This window comes from Protopterus annectens, chromosome 7.part0 (genome assembly GCF_019279795.1).
Source record: "Protopterus annectens isolate FY-2018-M chromosome 7.part0, PAN1.0, whole genome shotgun sequence".
NCBI lineage: Eukaryota > Metazoa > Chordata > Ceratodontiformes > Protopteridae > Protopterus > Protopterus annectens.
Window position 1 is genome coordinate 911,144,398 of NC_056739.1, and position 13,141 is coordinate 911,157,538.

Below are 13,141 nucleotides of genomic sequence, written 5' to 3' on the forward strand. Positions count from 1 at the left end.
ACAAGTTACTGCAGATGGAATCTCCTAAACCTGCGTTCATTCCTCCCGTCTGGACTGCTTTATTGGATGCTTTCTCCAATGCCTCTAAAGCGTCAGATTCTCTGCTCCCAAGAAGTCTGATAGGGTGCCTGAGGATTGTTCTTTCCTGTTGCCAACCCCTCTGTGGTGTTTGTAGCCTCTGATAAGCCATTTAAATTGCTTTCTTCATTCATTCAAGTTACAGCCTTCTGACAAGGACTGTAGAACCATGGATAGGCTGGGTAAGAAGATTTATACTTCTGCTACCCTAACTTTTAGGGCTATTAAATTATCAGACCCATATCTCTAGGTATGTGCTGGCTCTTTTCCTCAGGCTTCTTTTTTTCTGATCTTCTAGACTGTAAATCTTCTGCTACTTCCTAGCTAGGGACTTACTCTCAAGTAGTTTGTCATTCTATCAAATGTAGCTATGATGGCAGCATATGCCTCTTCTAGGGCTGCTGCTTTTAGTTCAGTTCTGAGAAGGTATTCTTGGCTTAGGCTTCAACTTTTACCTGATGATAGTAAGGCTAAGTTGACTGATGCTCCTCTGGATAATACACTTTTGTTTGGGGAAGTGGCTGCTGGTTTATTTAACTCTCTTCGGGACAAGGGGAAGGCTTTACAGGAGCTTAAAATATGTCAGTTTCTGCTGTGCCTAAATTTCAGCAAAACTACCCTTCTAAGCCAGTCCTTGTTTGTAGGCAATCTTGCCCTCCATCTAAAGGTAAAAAGGGTGGTAAACAGACTCCTACTGCTAAGGCCACTCAGACTGCAGGAGTATAAAGCCTTCCTTTCCTGACAAGCCAGGTGCTGCCTGACTACTTGTTCCCAGCCACATTCCTCTCTTTTTCTTTCTGTTTGGCTACGAATCACCCAGGAATCTTTGATTCAGTCAATCATTCGGCAAAGATACTTCATAGTCTGGATTTCCCACTCTCCTTTTATGGGTATTCTTCAACCTCAAGAACTACTTCCTTTCCTCTCCCCAGAGGTTCTTTGAGACCACTTGACTCAGGGTACTATTCTATTCAAGAGGTGCATGTGTTCCAAAGGGGAAGACAGGGAAATTCAAGAAAGTTTCTAGTGCCCAGAAAAGAAGGTACTTGGAGACCTATTCTAGACCTCTGTCATCTAAACACCTTTCTGAAGGTGCCAGCCTTTCAGACGTTTTCCCGTCAGTCCCCTTTTCCTCTCTTGTTCCACAGGCCTTTCAGACGTTTTCCCATCAGTCCCCTTTTCCTCTCTTGTTCCTCAGGCCTTTCTGGTGTCTCTGGATCTCAAGGATGCTTACCTCTATATTCCGATCTATCTTCCTTTCAAGAGATTTTTGTGTTTCTCTGTTGCTTCCTGGCATTTTCAGTTCTGTGCTTTTCCCTTTGGCCCTTCTACTGCCCCCCAAGGGTATTCACCTAATACCTCACTCCTGTGATTGCTTTTTGCAGGCTTTAAGAGATCCAAACCTTTCCTTACTTGGATGAGCTACTGATTCATCCATCCTCTTCAGAGGTCCTTTTGCAAAAACTTTGTTTTACAATTTCTCTTCTTCAGAGCCTGGGGGGGGGGTCACAATAAACTTCAAAGTCTTCCCTGACTACTTCTCAGGATCATGTCTTTCTGGTTGCAGGACTCAAACAGTGCCAATGCTGGCATATCTGCCTCCTCCAAAGGCCTTAACTCTCATTTCTTTCTTTCAAACTTCTTCCCCTACTCTCCAATCCAGCCAGGGAGTTTGAGAGCTCTGGGATTCATGGCTTCCACCATTCTAATGCTCCCTCTAGCCAAACTCCACATGAGGAAGTGCCAGTGGTTTCTGAAGTCGATGTGGCTTTGTTATGCGCATCCTCTAGACTTTCTAGTGACTCTTCTCTAGTATTTCACAAAAGAACTTCTGTGGTGGATTCGGCAGTTGTCTCAAGAGTCCAGGGCTCCTTTTTCAACCTCCTCTTCCCTCTCAGGATCTGTTCACAGACGCTTCAGATGCGGGATGGGGAGCAACATTTTGCTCCCTGATGGTTCAAGAAATGTGATCGCCTTGTCATTAGATAGAGTACATCAACATCAAAGAGATGAGTGCTCTTATATTGGCTCTTCAAGCCTTTCATCCTCTATTCTCTCAGGGGCCTCTCAAGGTATTCACAGACAATACCACAGTTATGGGTATAATCAACAAATGGGGGTACACAACCTTATATTTTTGCTGGCTGGCACTTCTGGCATGGGATCTGGCTATCAAGTGACTCTTCAGGTAGTTTATATTTTCAGATCAGAACATTGTGGTAGACAGTCTGAGCAGGTACTTACCTCAATCCCACGAATGAATGTTTCACAGGGATGCGTTTCTAGACACTGTTCATCAGGGAGGTAAATCCTCAAGTATCTCTCTCTGCCTCCCCTCTGAACAGACAACTTCCTCTGTTTTGTGCCAGAATCCCAGGTCCTCTGGTATGAAAGATGGACAACCTCATTTTCCTGGAAAGAGATATTTCTTCATGCATTCCCTCCCCTTCCTCTCATTTCAAGGGTCCTGTTCAAGATTCAAACAGGATGCTCCCAAAATCTTGTTGGCGACTCCCTTTTGGCAGTGACAGCACTGGTTCCCACTACTTTTGCATATAGGCAATGGCAATCACCACAAGTTACCTCACAGGGTGGTTCTTCCCACACAAAACAAGGGGTTTCATCCATCCCCACCTGTCCCAGCTTCAACTGACACTGTGGGTTATAGGGTTTTGATCCCTCAAACACTTTTTCCTGAGCACATGCTGCTGGAGGCCAGGAAACCTACTACTTGTCTAAATGGAAGAGGTTTTCTACTTTGCGTCTTTCTCGTGATCTGGACCCACTTTCTGTTGATGTTCCTTTTGTTCTCTCTTATTTGTGCGAGTTACTCAATTGCTGGTTTGCCCTCTTCTTCCAAGGCCCACTTATGAGCTCTTTCTGCTTGTCTACCTTTAACCCCCCCCCCCCATTACCTTCTAAGATTAAGAAATTTCTTAAAGGCATCCTTAATATTAGACCTCCCAGGAAGACTGTTCCTCCTCCCTGGGATCCTAATTTCATTCTGGAAAAATTCGGGCTCCTTTTGAGACTGCCGTTTCAGCTTCCTAGCAACACTGTTTTTGGAAGACAATTCTTTTGTTAGCTCTTACTTCTGCCAAATGGGTGTCTTGAGTTGCAAGCCCTTATGGCTTGTCCACCTTTTTTGATATTTCACAAGGATAGGGTGTGACCTTGCATACTAATCCTTCTTTCATACCCAAGGTGGTTAATGTCACTTAATCAGTGTATTGAATTTGCCTATGTTTTCCCCCTCTCCGCAATCCAACAGTGAGAGGGTGTTGCATACCTTAGATGTGCATTGACAGCTCAGATTTTATTTGAATAAAAATAAAGCAACCAGAAAATCTGACCACTTGTTTAATTTCATCCTAGGTCTTTAGATTTGGCCGTTTCCAAGGAAACTATTTCCACTTGGATTTCAAATACTATTTTTTTTTGTTACACTCTTCATGGCGACAGCCTTCCTTCTCTAAAGGCTCATTCTACTAGAGCTGCGTCTTCTTCTGGTGCTTTTTTTAAAGGCTTAGACTATTTTTTTCCCCTCTTGGAGAATGTGCAGGTTTTCCTTGGACTGCTGTTCCTACTGGAGCAATCAGTTCCGAGGATGGTATGCCTGAACGTCACCTTTATGCCCTATGCTACACAAGGAGTGTGTAGGTGACATTCAATGTCCCTTAAAGCAACAGTAGACTTTGGTAAACTGGCCAGATGGTGGAATTCATGGCAGGGAATCAAATTTGTAATGAATACTGCAGCAGTGAAGGCAAGGACATCTACTGTTATGGTAAGATTTTACACAACTGTACTTTCTAATGGTTAACAGCTTACAGGCTATAAAATCAAAGTTTTATCTATTTCATTAATACAGAAAGCTGCATCAGCTTTTACCATGTTAATCTACTGCAAAAATAAGGAGCGAGTGGTGTGCATGCAATAGAAAAGCATAGGATGAAATCTATTTTCTAAGAAATGCAGCCCTTCAAAAGGTTATTTCAGTTTCAGAAAAGGAACTGTGCACACCAACTGAAGTATGACTGACAGAAAGGGAATGTACAAAAAGCAAGGTCATGCAACTTAAGACTGAGCTCAGTTATGACAATTTCAAATAGCAAATTTTTTTTTGAAATTAGTACTCTTCCCAATGTTAGAAGTGGAAAACTGTTGTGTTAGACACAGTAAGAAAGCATGACCAGCTTACAGCATAATGCAATCAGTCCTCTGCACGTTACCCAAGAAATGGTCACTGTGGTAAAAGTAGGGGGTAAGGGGTTTAGATCATTATGTTAAGTGCCACCTTGGCGATGGATGCGAGATTCCCAGTTGTGCTGAAGTAACAGAGAGAAAAAATGTCAGATCTTTTAGCAACTGCTATTATAAAACACGGAGATGGCACCATCATGAAAGTGCTAAACAGAGGAGTTTTCTGTCCCATGTAACAAATGGAAAACTATCAAGACTGGAAAAAAACACAAGGTTGAAAGATTACAGGGGTAAATACGTACGTGAAGCATGATGATGCAGATATAGCTGTGAAGCATTTCATATCAAATACAGGAAAATATGGGTGAACATGGCATGTTTTGACTGGCTGGTACTGAACTCTCCCCTAATCACAACTGTTAAAACTGTAAAACTGCAAAAAGTGTAATCACTGAGCAGCAGAGGTCAGCATTATAAGGAAAACAATTATTGGTCAAGACAAAAGAAGTTGTTTAGTAGCAAATTCAGCTTTATGTTGAAATGCATTTGCCACAAATACAGATAATGTGAGAAAAAAAATGTTGAGTACTTCCTAGCACTGTTGAGTAGTAATTGGTGACTGAAGGTTACAACATCTCAGATAATACAAGTCCTAGAAAGATGCTGGCAGGATAATTTACTTTACTGAAATGTAGATACTGGCCATTTCAATTACATTTGGATGATGTATAGCATTTTAGAAGAGCTATGCAGCAAGTATAAAAAGTTACTAAACCTAAGGCTTACAAGTCCATAGTGAAACAGTTCCACCTGTGTGCACTCGGGACAGTGTAGCTTATTGTAACAAAGGCTAACACTAACTTTTATGGACACTCACAGTGTGAATGTATCCTTAGGGAACTGGAGTACTGTTGGAACAGAGTGGAACAACAGAGCCTTTCCATTACATAATATAATTTTACAGCCAGGACCTAAAGTAAATACTGCTTTGGAAATACGTTACTCTTATTAAATAAATGAGAGGCAGTGTCTACTGGCACGGATGGTAATAGGAGAGGAATATGTTGATAATTTCTTATTGTCTGACCATCGTGTCTCTACAAAAGTTTGGAAAGCCTTTTAGTGGACCCATCTAAGTTTCAAAGACAGGAGGTTCCACACAAGAACAGAGTAAACAACATGTCCTATGGAGATTACCTTAAAGCCCCAACTCTACTCCCTGTGGACAGGTGATCTATACATGGCATATAATGAATCCTTGGATCCCACTCTAAAGGGCCTTTTGCACATCAAAAAGCAAACAGCATCAGAATTACTCAATCTATGAATTTAAACATTTCTTGTGACATCAGAAATGGGACATGGAAGGACAGGCATGTCTCTTACAGAATTCCCCTCTCTGGAACAGGCTTCCCATCCATGTGAACCAGAGTTCTTCCCTAACCTTATTCAAGAGAAACTGGGATCAGTGGGTGGAAAATCAGAAAAACATCCCAGATCTAGCAGCTATGTCTCTAATGGATAGAGGCAGAGGCAGATTGTAAGTCATGCCCTAATTTACATATACCTCTTAAAATAACCAAAGGCACACAAAACTACGGGATATGATTGGGACGCTTGGATAAGATTATAAAAGCCCTAGTAGTAGTTGAACATCACCCTTAGATCCAAACTAGTCTCAACTCCCCACTTTTCTTATCTCTTCATATCCGTTATGGAATATAACACACATTTTGGCATTTATTTTTCTAAACACGTCACTTAACTTGAGTGGCCACAGATTCATAACAAAAACATTAGTGGCCATAAGTCCTAATCATTAGGACAGACCAGCTGTTTCCTATGTATACTCAGTCTCTTACAGAGTCCTCTGTGTAGATCTAGGTCTATCCTTTCAAGCCATAAAAAGGAGCTAACCCTGTTTTAATACCCTATTAACAGATAAATAAGGCATATTAGCCTGACTGGGTGTATGTCTGCATCTGCTTGTGTGCGCACAGACAGCAATACCCACACACACCCACACAGACACTGTGCGGACATCTGCACAGTTGTATGTGCAGAAACTCACACATGCCCTTGCACCCACAGACACAGATGCACACACTCGCAGATTCACACATTCTCAGATTCACTCACACACACATTGTATATTCCTTTCCTCCATACAGCATATTACTATTTGCATGAAATATTACTTGCCAAAGCCACTAATAAAAAGATCTAGATAGTAGCTGAAAAGGGTACTAAAATGCATGGGCTGCTCTTATACATTTTTCAGATAAACTCTCCAGTATCACCCTCTTAAGATTACGATTATAGCACAGTATCACCCTCTTAAGATTACGATTATAGCACAGTTTTAATAATCTTCAACTTTCTTCTAGCCAAACACTTGACCCACCACACTGCAATTATGCAACAAATTAAAAATTTCTTAATTTGTCATCTTTCTCATGTGGTCAGATAAGCACTTGTTATTGTTCTGCTTCTACTCCCATTATTTTGGAAAGCAACATCACTTTCCTTCATTTATCAGAAACTATAAAAGCCCTTAATTCCACTGTCTAGTGTAATGATACATTCACTGAGACTTAAAAATTACAATGTAAAACTAAGATCACACAAATCAACCTGAATATCATTCCACTTAGCAATTATATTTAAATACCAAAAACTACTATAGTATTTTAAATGGGGAAGTAAAATATCCACCCATCCGAATCTAAACTATTACCCCAACCAACAATTCTCTGGTTTCCAGAAGAATTATCTGTGACCAGGATGAATTCAAACTGTAAAACACAAGTGATAAGACCATACTCTTACTTGCTGACGGTTTTACAAATTCAGTCACCTCAGTTACTTTTCAAGTAGTTTAATTAAAATATGATACCTCTCATTCTTTGTTCACGAATGGGCATTTGTTTCAACAAGTTTTAAGTTTTAAATATTACTCCAATTCACTTAGAAGGTTAGCAGAACAAGTTTTCAGTCAACATGCACTTTCTGAACTAAATGTCTAGCATTAATGACTGCAATCTTCAATGATAAGCAAAGCAAAACAAAACAAAACATTCTAAGAGGAACAGGCCATATTTTTCAACATCCATGCAAAACATCTGGACAAAGACATGCATAATGGTGGGCAAAGGCCTAAACAGACTTGCAAATGTTGCTCTTAAAAACTTAAGGTTATAAAGTTGCATCAAATAAACTTGGTTATAAAGTTGCTTCAAAAGATTTTGCATTAACTTGCATTTTCTGAAAGATATCAGGTTTACAAATCAAATGTTTATAACTAATTAGTAACTTCAGTTCTCAATAAGTTGCCAAAAATACAAATTTATGAGAAGCAGGCCAAACACAATGAAGCAAAATATTGACATTCTGCGAAAATCTGGACAGTCGAGAGATATGGGGGTCAAGACAAATAAATCATGGTCATACTGCAAAAATCGAGGACAGTTTTGGACGACACTGTGAGCCAACACGGCAGAACTGTAATTCATCATAAATTAGTGCAGCCTACACGCTTCCAAGTAACCATAAACACACCCAGATCCAAGCTAAAAGTGGCATGCCACTCCTCGAAAAAGCGTTAATACAAGTACTTTCCTTGAAAAGACTTATGAGATTGATACATAAAATACGAGTCCTGGCATGACACATCATCACACGTGGACTTCGTTTTGAGCCCACTGACATTTCTGCTGCAAAGTTTGATCTCTTTACAGTATAATTTCACTCTCGTGGCTCTTTTTCTTGACATGCTTCTCAAGTGTGCATCGTTGAACATGCTAAAAAAACTACCTGTACTGTGTCAAAGTACAAGCACAACACAGCTTTAACCCATCAGCTCACAGCAGGGACAAAGGCCCTAAATTAAGGGTACTTAAAACATACTGAAATTACACAGTTAATAGAAATGGTGGATTTCAGCTGCCACACATTTATTTACGAATTAATATAATGCAAACATAATATCTGCTACCGCCTAGTGATGTTTAGCTTCACTAGTTTGTCAAAGAACCATTTAACAAGATACAACAAAATCACCTACACATGAAAAGCTATGCAGTACTAACAAATCATACTTTATCAGTGACTTTAGGTCCCTTCTTCTTCTCATCTGCCACAGAAGCACTGGGAAAAAGCAAAAAGATCAGTGAGCCTGCAATCAGGGCAGCAGCAAACAGCAGCTTCATGTTGCGCTGTAGAAATCGTAGCATTAAACAACCACCGATTCCGATCACCCGTAGGGATAAAATAGAAACGAGTAGGATACGGTTCCTACGGAGGCAATGAAGGCGGTGTCACAAGTCACCACATCCACCCATCCATTTGGGTCACGCCCCGCGTCGCTAGAAGAGTCTAAACAATCAAGGGGAGACTCAACACAAAAAATAAAGATATAAGAGAAGTTTATGTACAAAATACTTCATATTTAAATTTGTAAAGCAAATTACTTATTAAAATTAATTGAATATGGAAAAATATGGCTAGCGTTTCATTTAAAAATACTTCAGATCAACATAGGTATTTGTAATCCCCCGGTATCAACATAGTAGCATACAGATAACATAGTAGGTATAATTTGCTTTCCAAGCGTGTATTACGTCTGCAGAAAGCGCTGTAACAATATTATTGGTTGAAGAAGTACACGTAGACAGCCGGAAAATTTTTCCATAGGTGAGATTTCGAAGGCTGATCCTTAACGTCGATAAATCGTGATTTTTTTTTTAAATGAAATGTACTTCTCTACTGTTCCTACTTTTGTCCAGATCATAAATTATGACATACGTCTGAGTTTCAGACTTAATATCCCTCAAAAACACGCATGCTGATGCAAAACTTCATTAGCAACTTGCTAAGTCTATAAAGGCAGAAGTATTTAAAGTGGGTCACTGATTTTGAGCTTTTATACCTCTATTATTCTTTGTGTCCAGATTTCTTGCACTTAGAGGTTGAGAGGTATGAGAGTAGTATTACCACCCCCAACAATTATTTTTATAAAGCCTTGTCCTTCCTTGAACCCTGAGAAAAGAAGTTGGGTACGAAGTGTGTTTATACATACATGTGATATATTATGTATATTTGTTTACTGGAGTAGTGCACTGATCAAAACAGGACATTTTCAGACACAACTCATATTAATTATTTCATTATCATCATTATCCCTTTTTTCAGGGGTGTGCGTGTCACATCAGGTGTTGCACCTTACTCAATTCAGTGACACTTTCCTACCTACTTCGACCGTCATGCCTATCATAGGTTTTCTCGTATGAAATCTTTTTCATCAAATCATCTTCTCCTTTTTTGCATGTGACCAGACCACAGTAACCTTCTCTGCATTTCGGGATACTTTGACTAATGCTCTGATGTCCTCATTCCTTCTGTCCCACAGTGTACTTCCTACCACCCATCATAGGCACCTCTTCACTATCACCTCAAACTTTCTCACTTACCCCTATGTTCACTACCTACGTTTCTGGGCCATACTGAAGAAATGGTCACACCACTATTTTAGACATGTTAATCTTCAGTTGTTTGGCATTCTTTAGTCATATACTGCTCCAGACACTCTGTGCCAGTTGACTGCAGCACCTCTGATTCTAGCTTTAACTTCCTCATTCAGACTTCCCTTCTCCTTAACCACCCCTTCCAGATACTCAAACCTGTTAATCTGTTGAACTATTTTCCATTCTAGCTCAGTTTTCAGTATCTTCTTATTTCTCCCCATTTGCTGCTTTAACTACTTTTTGTCTATGCTCAGTTTTATCTCACATGCCTTCAGTTTTGCTTTCCAGTCTCCCATCATTTGCTAAAGTTCCTGCTCAGAGTCTACTTGTAGTGCAACATCATCTGCATGCAGTAACTTCATTGAACTGTCCCTTCTGGCCTGTAGTTTATCACCTGTATGAACAACAGTGGGATCAGAACTGAATCCCGATGCACAACCACTCCCACTGGGAATTCCTCTGTGAGTCAAAATAGTGTTTGTACTTATGTCATTGGGGCCTTGTACATATCTTGCACTATTTCTACTAATAGTTCTAGAACTTTGAATCATCACAGTATTGCTCAAATCAGTTTTCTTCAGACCTTGTCATGTGCTTATTCCAGATTTAGGAATGCCCAGTTGGATTCCTTTCTCGTGTCCAACTTCTTCACTATTTGTCTCACTGGAAACATTGGGTCAGTTGTGCTGCATCGTGGTTTGATATATATTAATATATTAAAAACCTAAAACTATTCAGAATTAATTTCTTTTACCAAACAAGTAAAGGTTTGGGAAACTAAATTAATTCTGAATTCAATATATTCAAAGTACTTACATGCATATTATTATTTTTGGATGATGTTTTCATTTCATTTTGTGGGATGGGGAATTGTCTGTTTTTTATGAAGTTTTACAATATGTGAATAGTACCACATCATTTTTAAAATTTACAGCTCAAGTTGGTTTTGAATATATTATTTTTTTAGATGTGATAATATCAAAGGACAATGAATTTAACAAGTTTATATCTGTAGTTTACCAGAAACCCACATTTACGAATACCTACTTGCATTTTTTTTTGATACCATCCGTTAAACCAGTAGAGGAGTGTAGTCAAGGGATAGTTGGTATGTTTGCCACAAAAAATAAATGTGGACAAAATTTTGGAGAAAGAATTAATGCTTTAGTTGAACTATTTAAAGAACGTGGATATCCTATGAGTGTGTTAAACCAGGTTAAGGAAGAAATACTTGCAGACAGAAATACAAAATTTAAGCCTATTCTTGGTAATTCTTTTGCTTTACTAAAGAGGGTAGGTGAAATACAAGTAAATCATTAGTAATAATATTATGCATTCACTGGGTATTCCTGTTTCTAAAGATGCAAACAAGATAAGGGATATAATTCACAGAACTGGGAATTTAACATTCAGCATTGAATTGAAAGAACAAGTAGGAAATGAACACCAACTATTTTATATAGCAAAGAAAAGACTATCAAACAGTTTTTGGAAAATAAAAATAAGAGTAAGAGTAAAATATTGATTAAAAGAAAGATATCAAAATGTGGACATTGTCCTTATTGTGGATTTATTTACAATGTTATAAATGTGTTGGTTGAAGGTTATGAGAGATTTGTAGGCTGCCTGGGTCAATTTACTGGTGATACTAAGGGGGTCGTATATATCTCTGTATGTTCCCCATGTCTTGATGTTTATGTTGTAAAGATAGGGCATCATTTAAGAGATAGGCTTTAAGAGCATTTTTATGATATTAAAAAAAAATGCAAAGTGTAATGAAAAAGTTCACTTTTTTATAATAGAAAATTTAATTTGTGACAGAGGCAGTGATGGGAAACTTTGTTAAAACACAAGAGAATTAATCTAGTAAATAAGTTTAAATGCAACTATATACCCTGTTATAAATGACAACATTTCTTTTACAAGTGTATTACAAAGACCGACAGCCAGGTTATGAGTTATTTGGTGAGGAATACATTTTCAAGAATACATACATATTTTGGGAACTGACACATGACATATTAATTTTATAATCAGTTTTCATGTTTTTATACTTATATTTGCATGTTTGAGTAAGGCTGTTTTTTTTTTTTGTTTTTTTTTTAATCTGAATTTTTGCCAGTACTTAGTGTGACAAGTTTGGTATGTATTTGAGTATGTTCCTTTAAGATGGCACGTGTTACTAGAATGTGACTTAATTTCATTGGGTAACAAAGTTAATTAAACTTAGACTTTGTAAATGTAAATTAATCTAACAAAGTCTCTGTTAAGAGACAAAAGTGCTTAGTCATTTGAACAATAACACTATTTGTGTGTTTTAATTGGTAGGCTGTTATCTGAAGACTTTAACTTTTTTTTATTTCTTTTGGATAGAAATTATATTTTGCAGGAGCAAGAGTACTTAATTGAAAACTTTGAAAAACATCCAATAACTTTTCCAGATCTTGTACAAATAAAGGCAACAATAAAGATTTAGGGTAATGAAGTAAAATGAGACACTGGTGCTTTTCTACTTATTTGTTAAATGGAGTGAAAATTAAGGACTGGGTAATATTAGGGAAGATACAAATTTCTTCAGAAGTAATAGAGAGTGGGGTAAAATGAAAATGAAATTTAAAACTATGGTGGAAACAAAAGAGAAAGAGATGTGGGAAAGAAGCAGTATGAAATATTTAGGGGAGTTATCAAAGGTTAAAGTGTTGGGGCCGTGGTGGTGCAGCGGTTAGCATTGTCGCCTCACAGCAAGAGGTTCTCCTGTTCAATTCTCGGCTGGAGCGCCTTCTGCTTGGAGTCTCCATGTCTTCCCTGTGGTCAAGTGATGCATAAAGACATGCAGGTAGGTGCGTGCGTGAATGGGTGTGCCTTCCTTGAAGGTTGGGCGTCGGGCTGGCAACTTGGCACCGTAAAAATTCACTGCCAATCATGAGCAGACTGGAGTTCTGCTGTGGCAACCCCTAACTGGGAAAAGCTGAAAGACATTACTATCAAAGGTTAAAGTGTTGCGGATAAAGAGGTATCTTGCAGTACACGAAGAGGAGTAACTGCTGAGTACTAAAGGGAAAATAAGGGAGCATTTCGATAATATACATGAGTTTAGAAATGTTGCTGTTAAGCAAGTATTTTTTGATAAAACCCCAGATCACAAAAAGTATTAGCACAATGCTTAGGAAACAGAAAGTAGGAAAGGGTGTTGCCAAACTTAGGGATTCAATGACAAGACAAATGACCAAAGACTCTGTAGAGGTTTTAGAAATATTTCAGGAATTCTATGAACATCTGTGTAAAGTAGAAGAATAAGGAAACCAAGAAAAGGCTCAGGTGAAAATGTTTATGGAAGA

General features: G+C 38.6%; 1 protein-coding gene across 1 annotated transcript in view; it reads right to left on the reverse strand.

The window, feature by feature from the left end:
• Window positions 1-8,616, reverse strand: part of PPIB (peptidylprolyl isomerase B) — an 89,712-nt gene extending 81,096 nt beyond the window's left edge. The window contains exon 1 of the mRNA XM_044077486.1: window positions 8,379-8,616. Coding sequence (XP_043933421.1) covers window positions 8,379-8,513 — 135 coding nt within the window. The 5' untranslated portion in view covers window positions 8,514-8,616. The remainder of the gene's footprint in view (window positions 1-8,378) is intronic.
• Window positions 8,617-13,141: the final 4,525 nt, after the last annotated feature.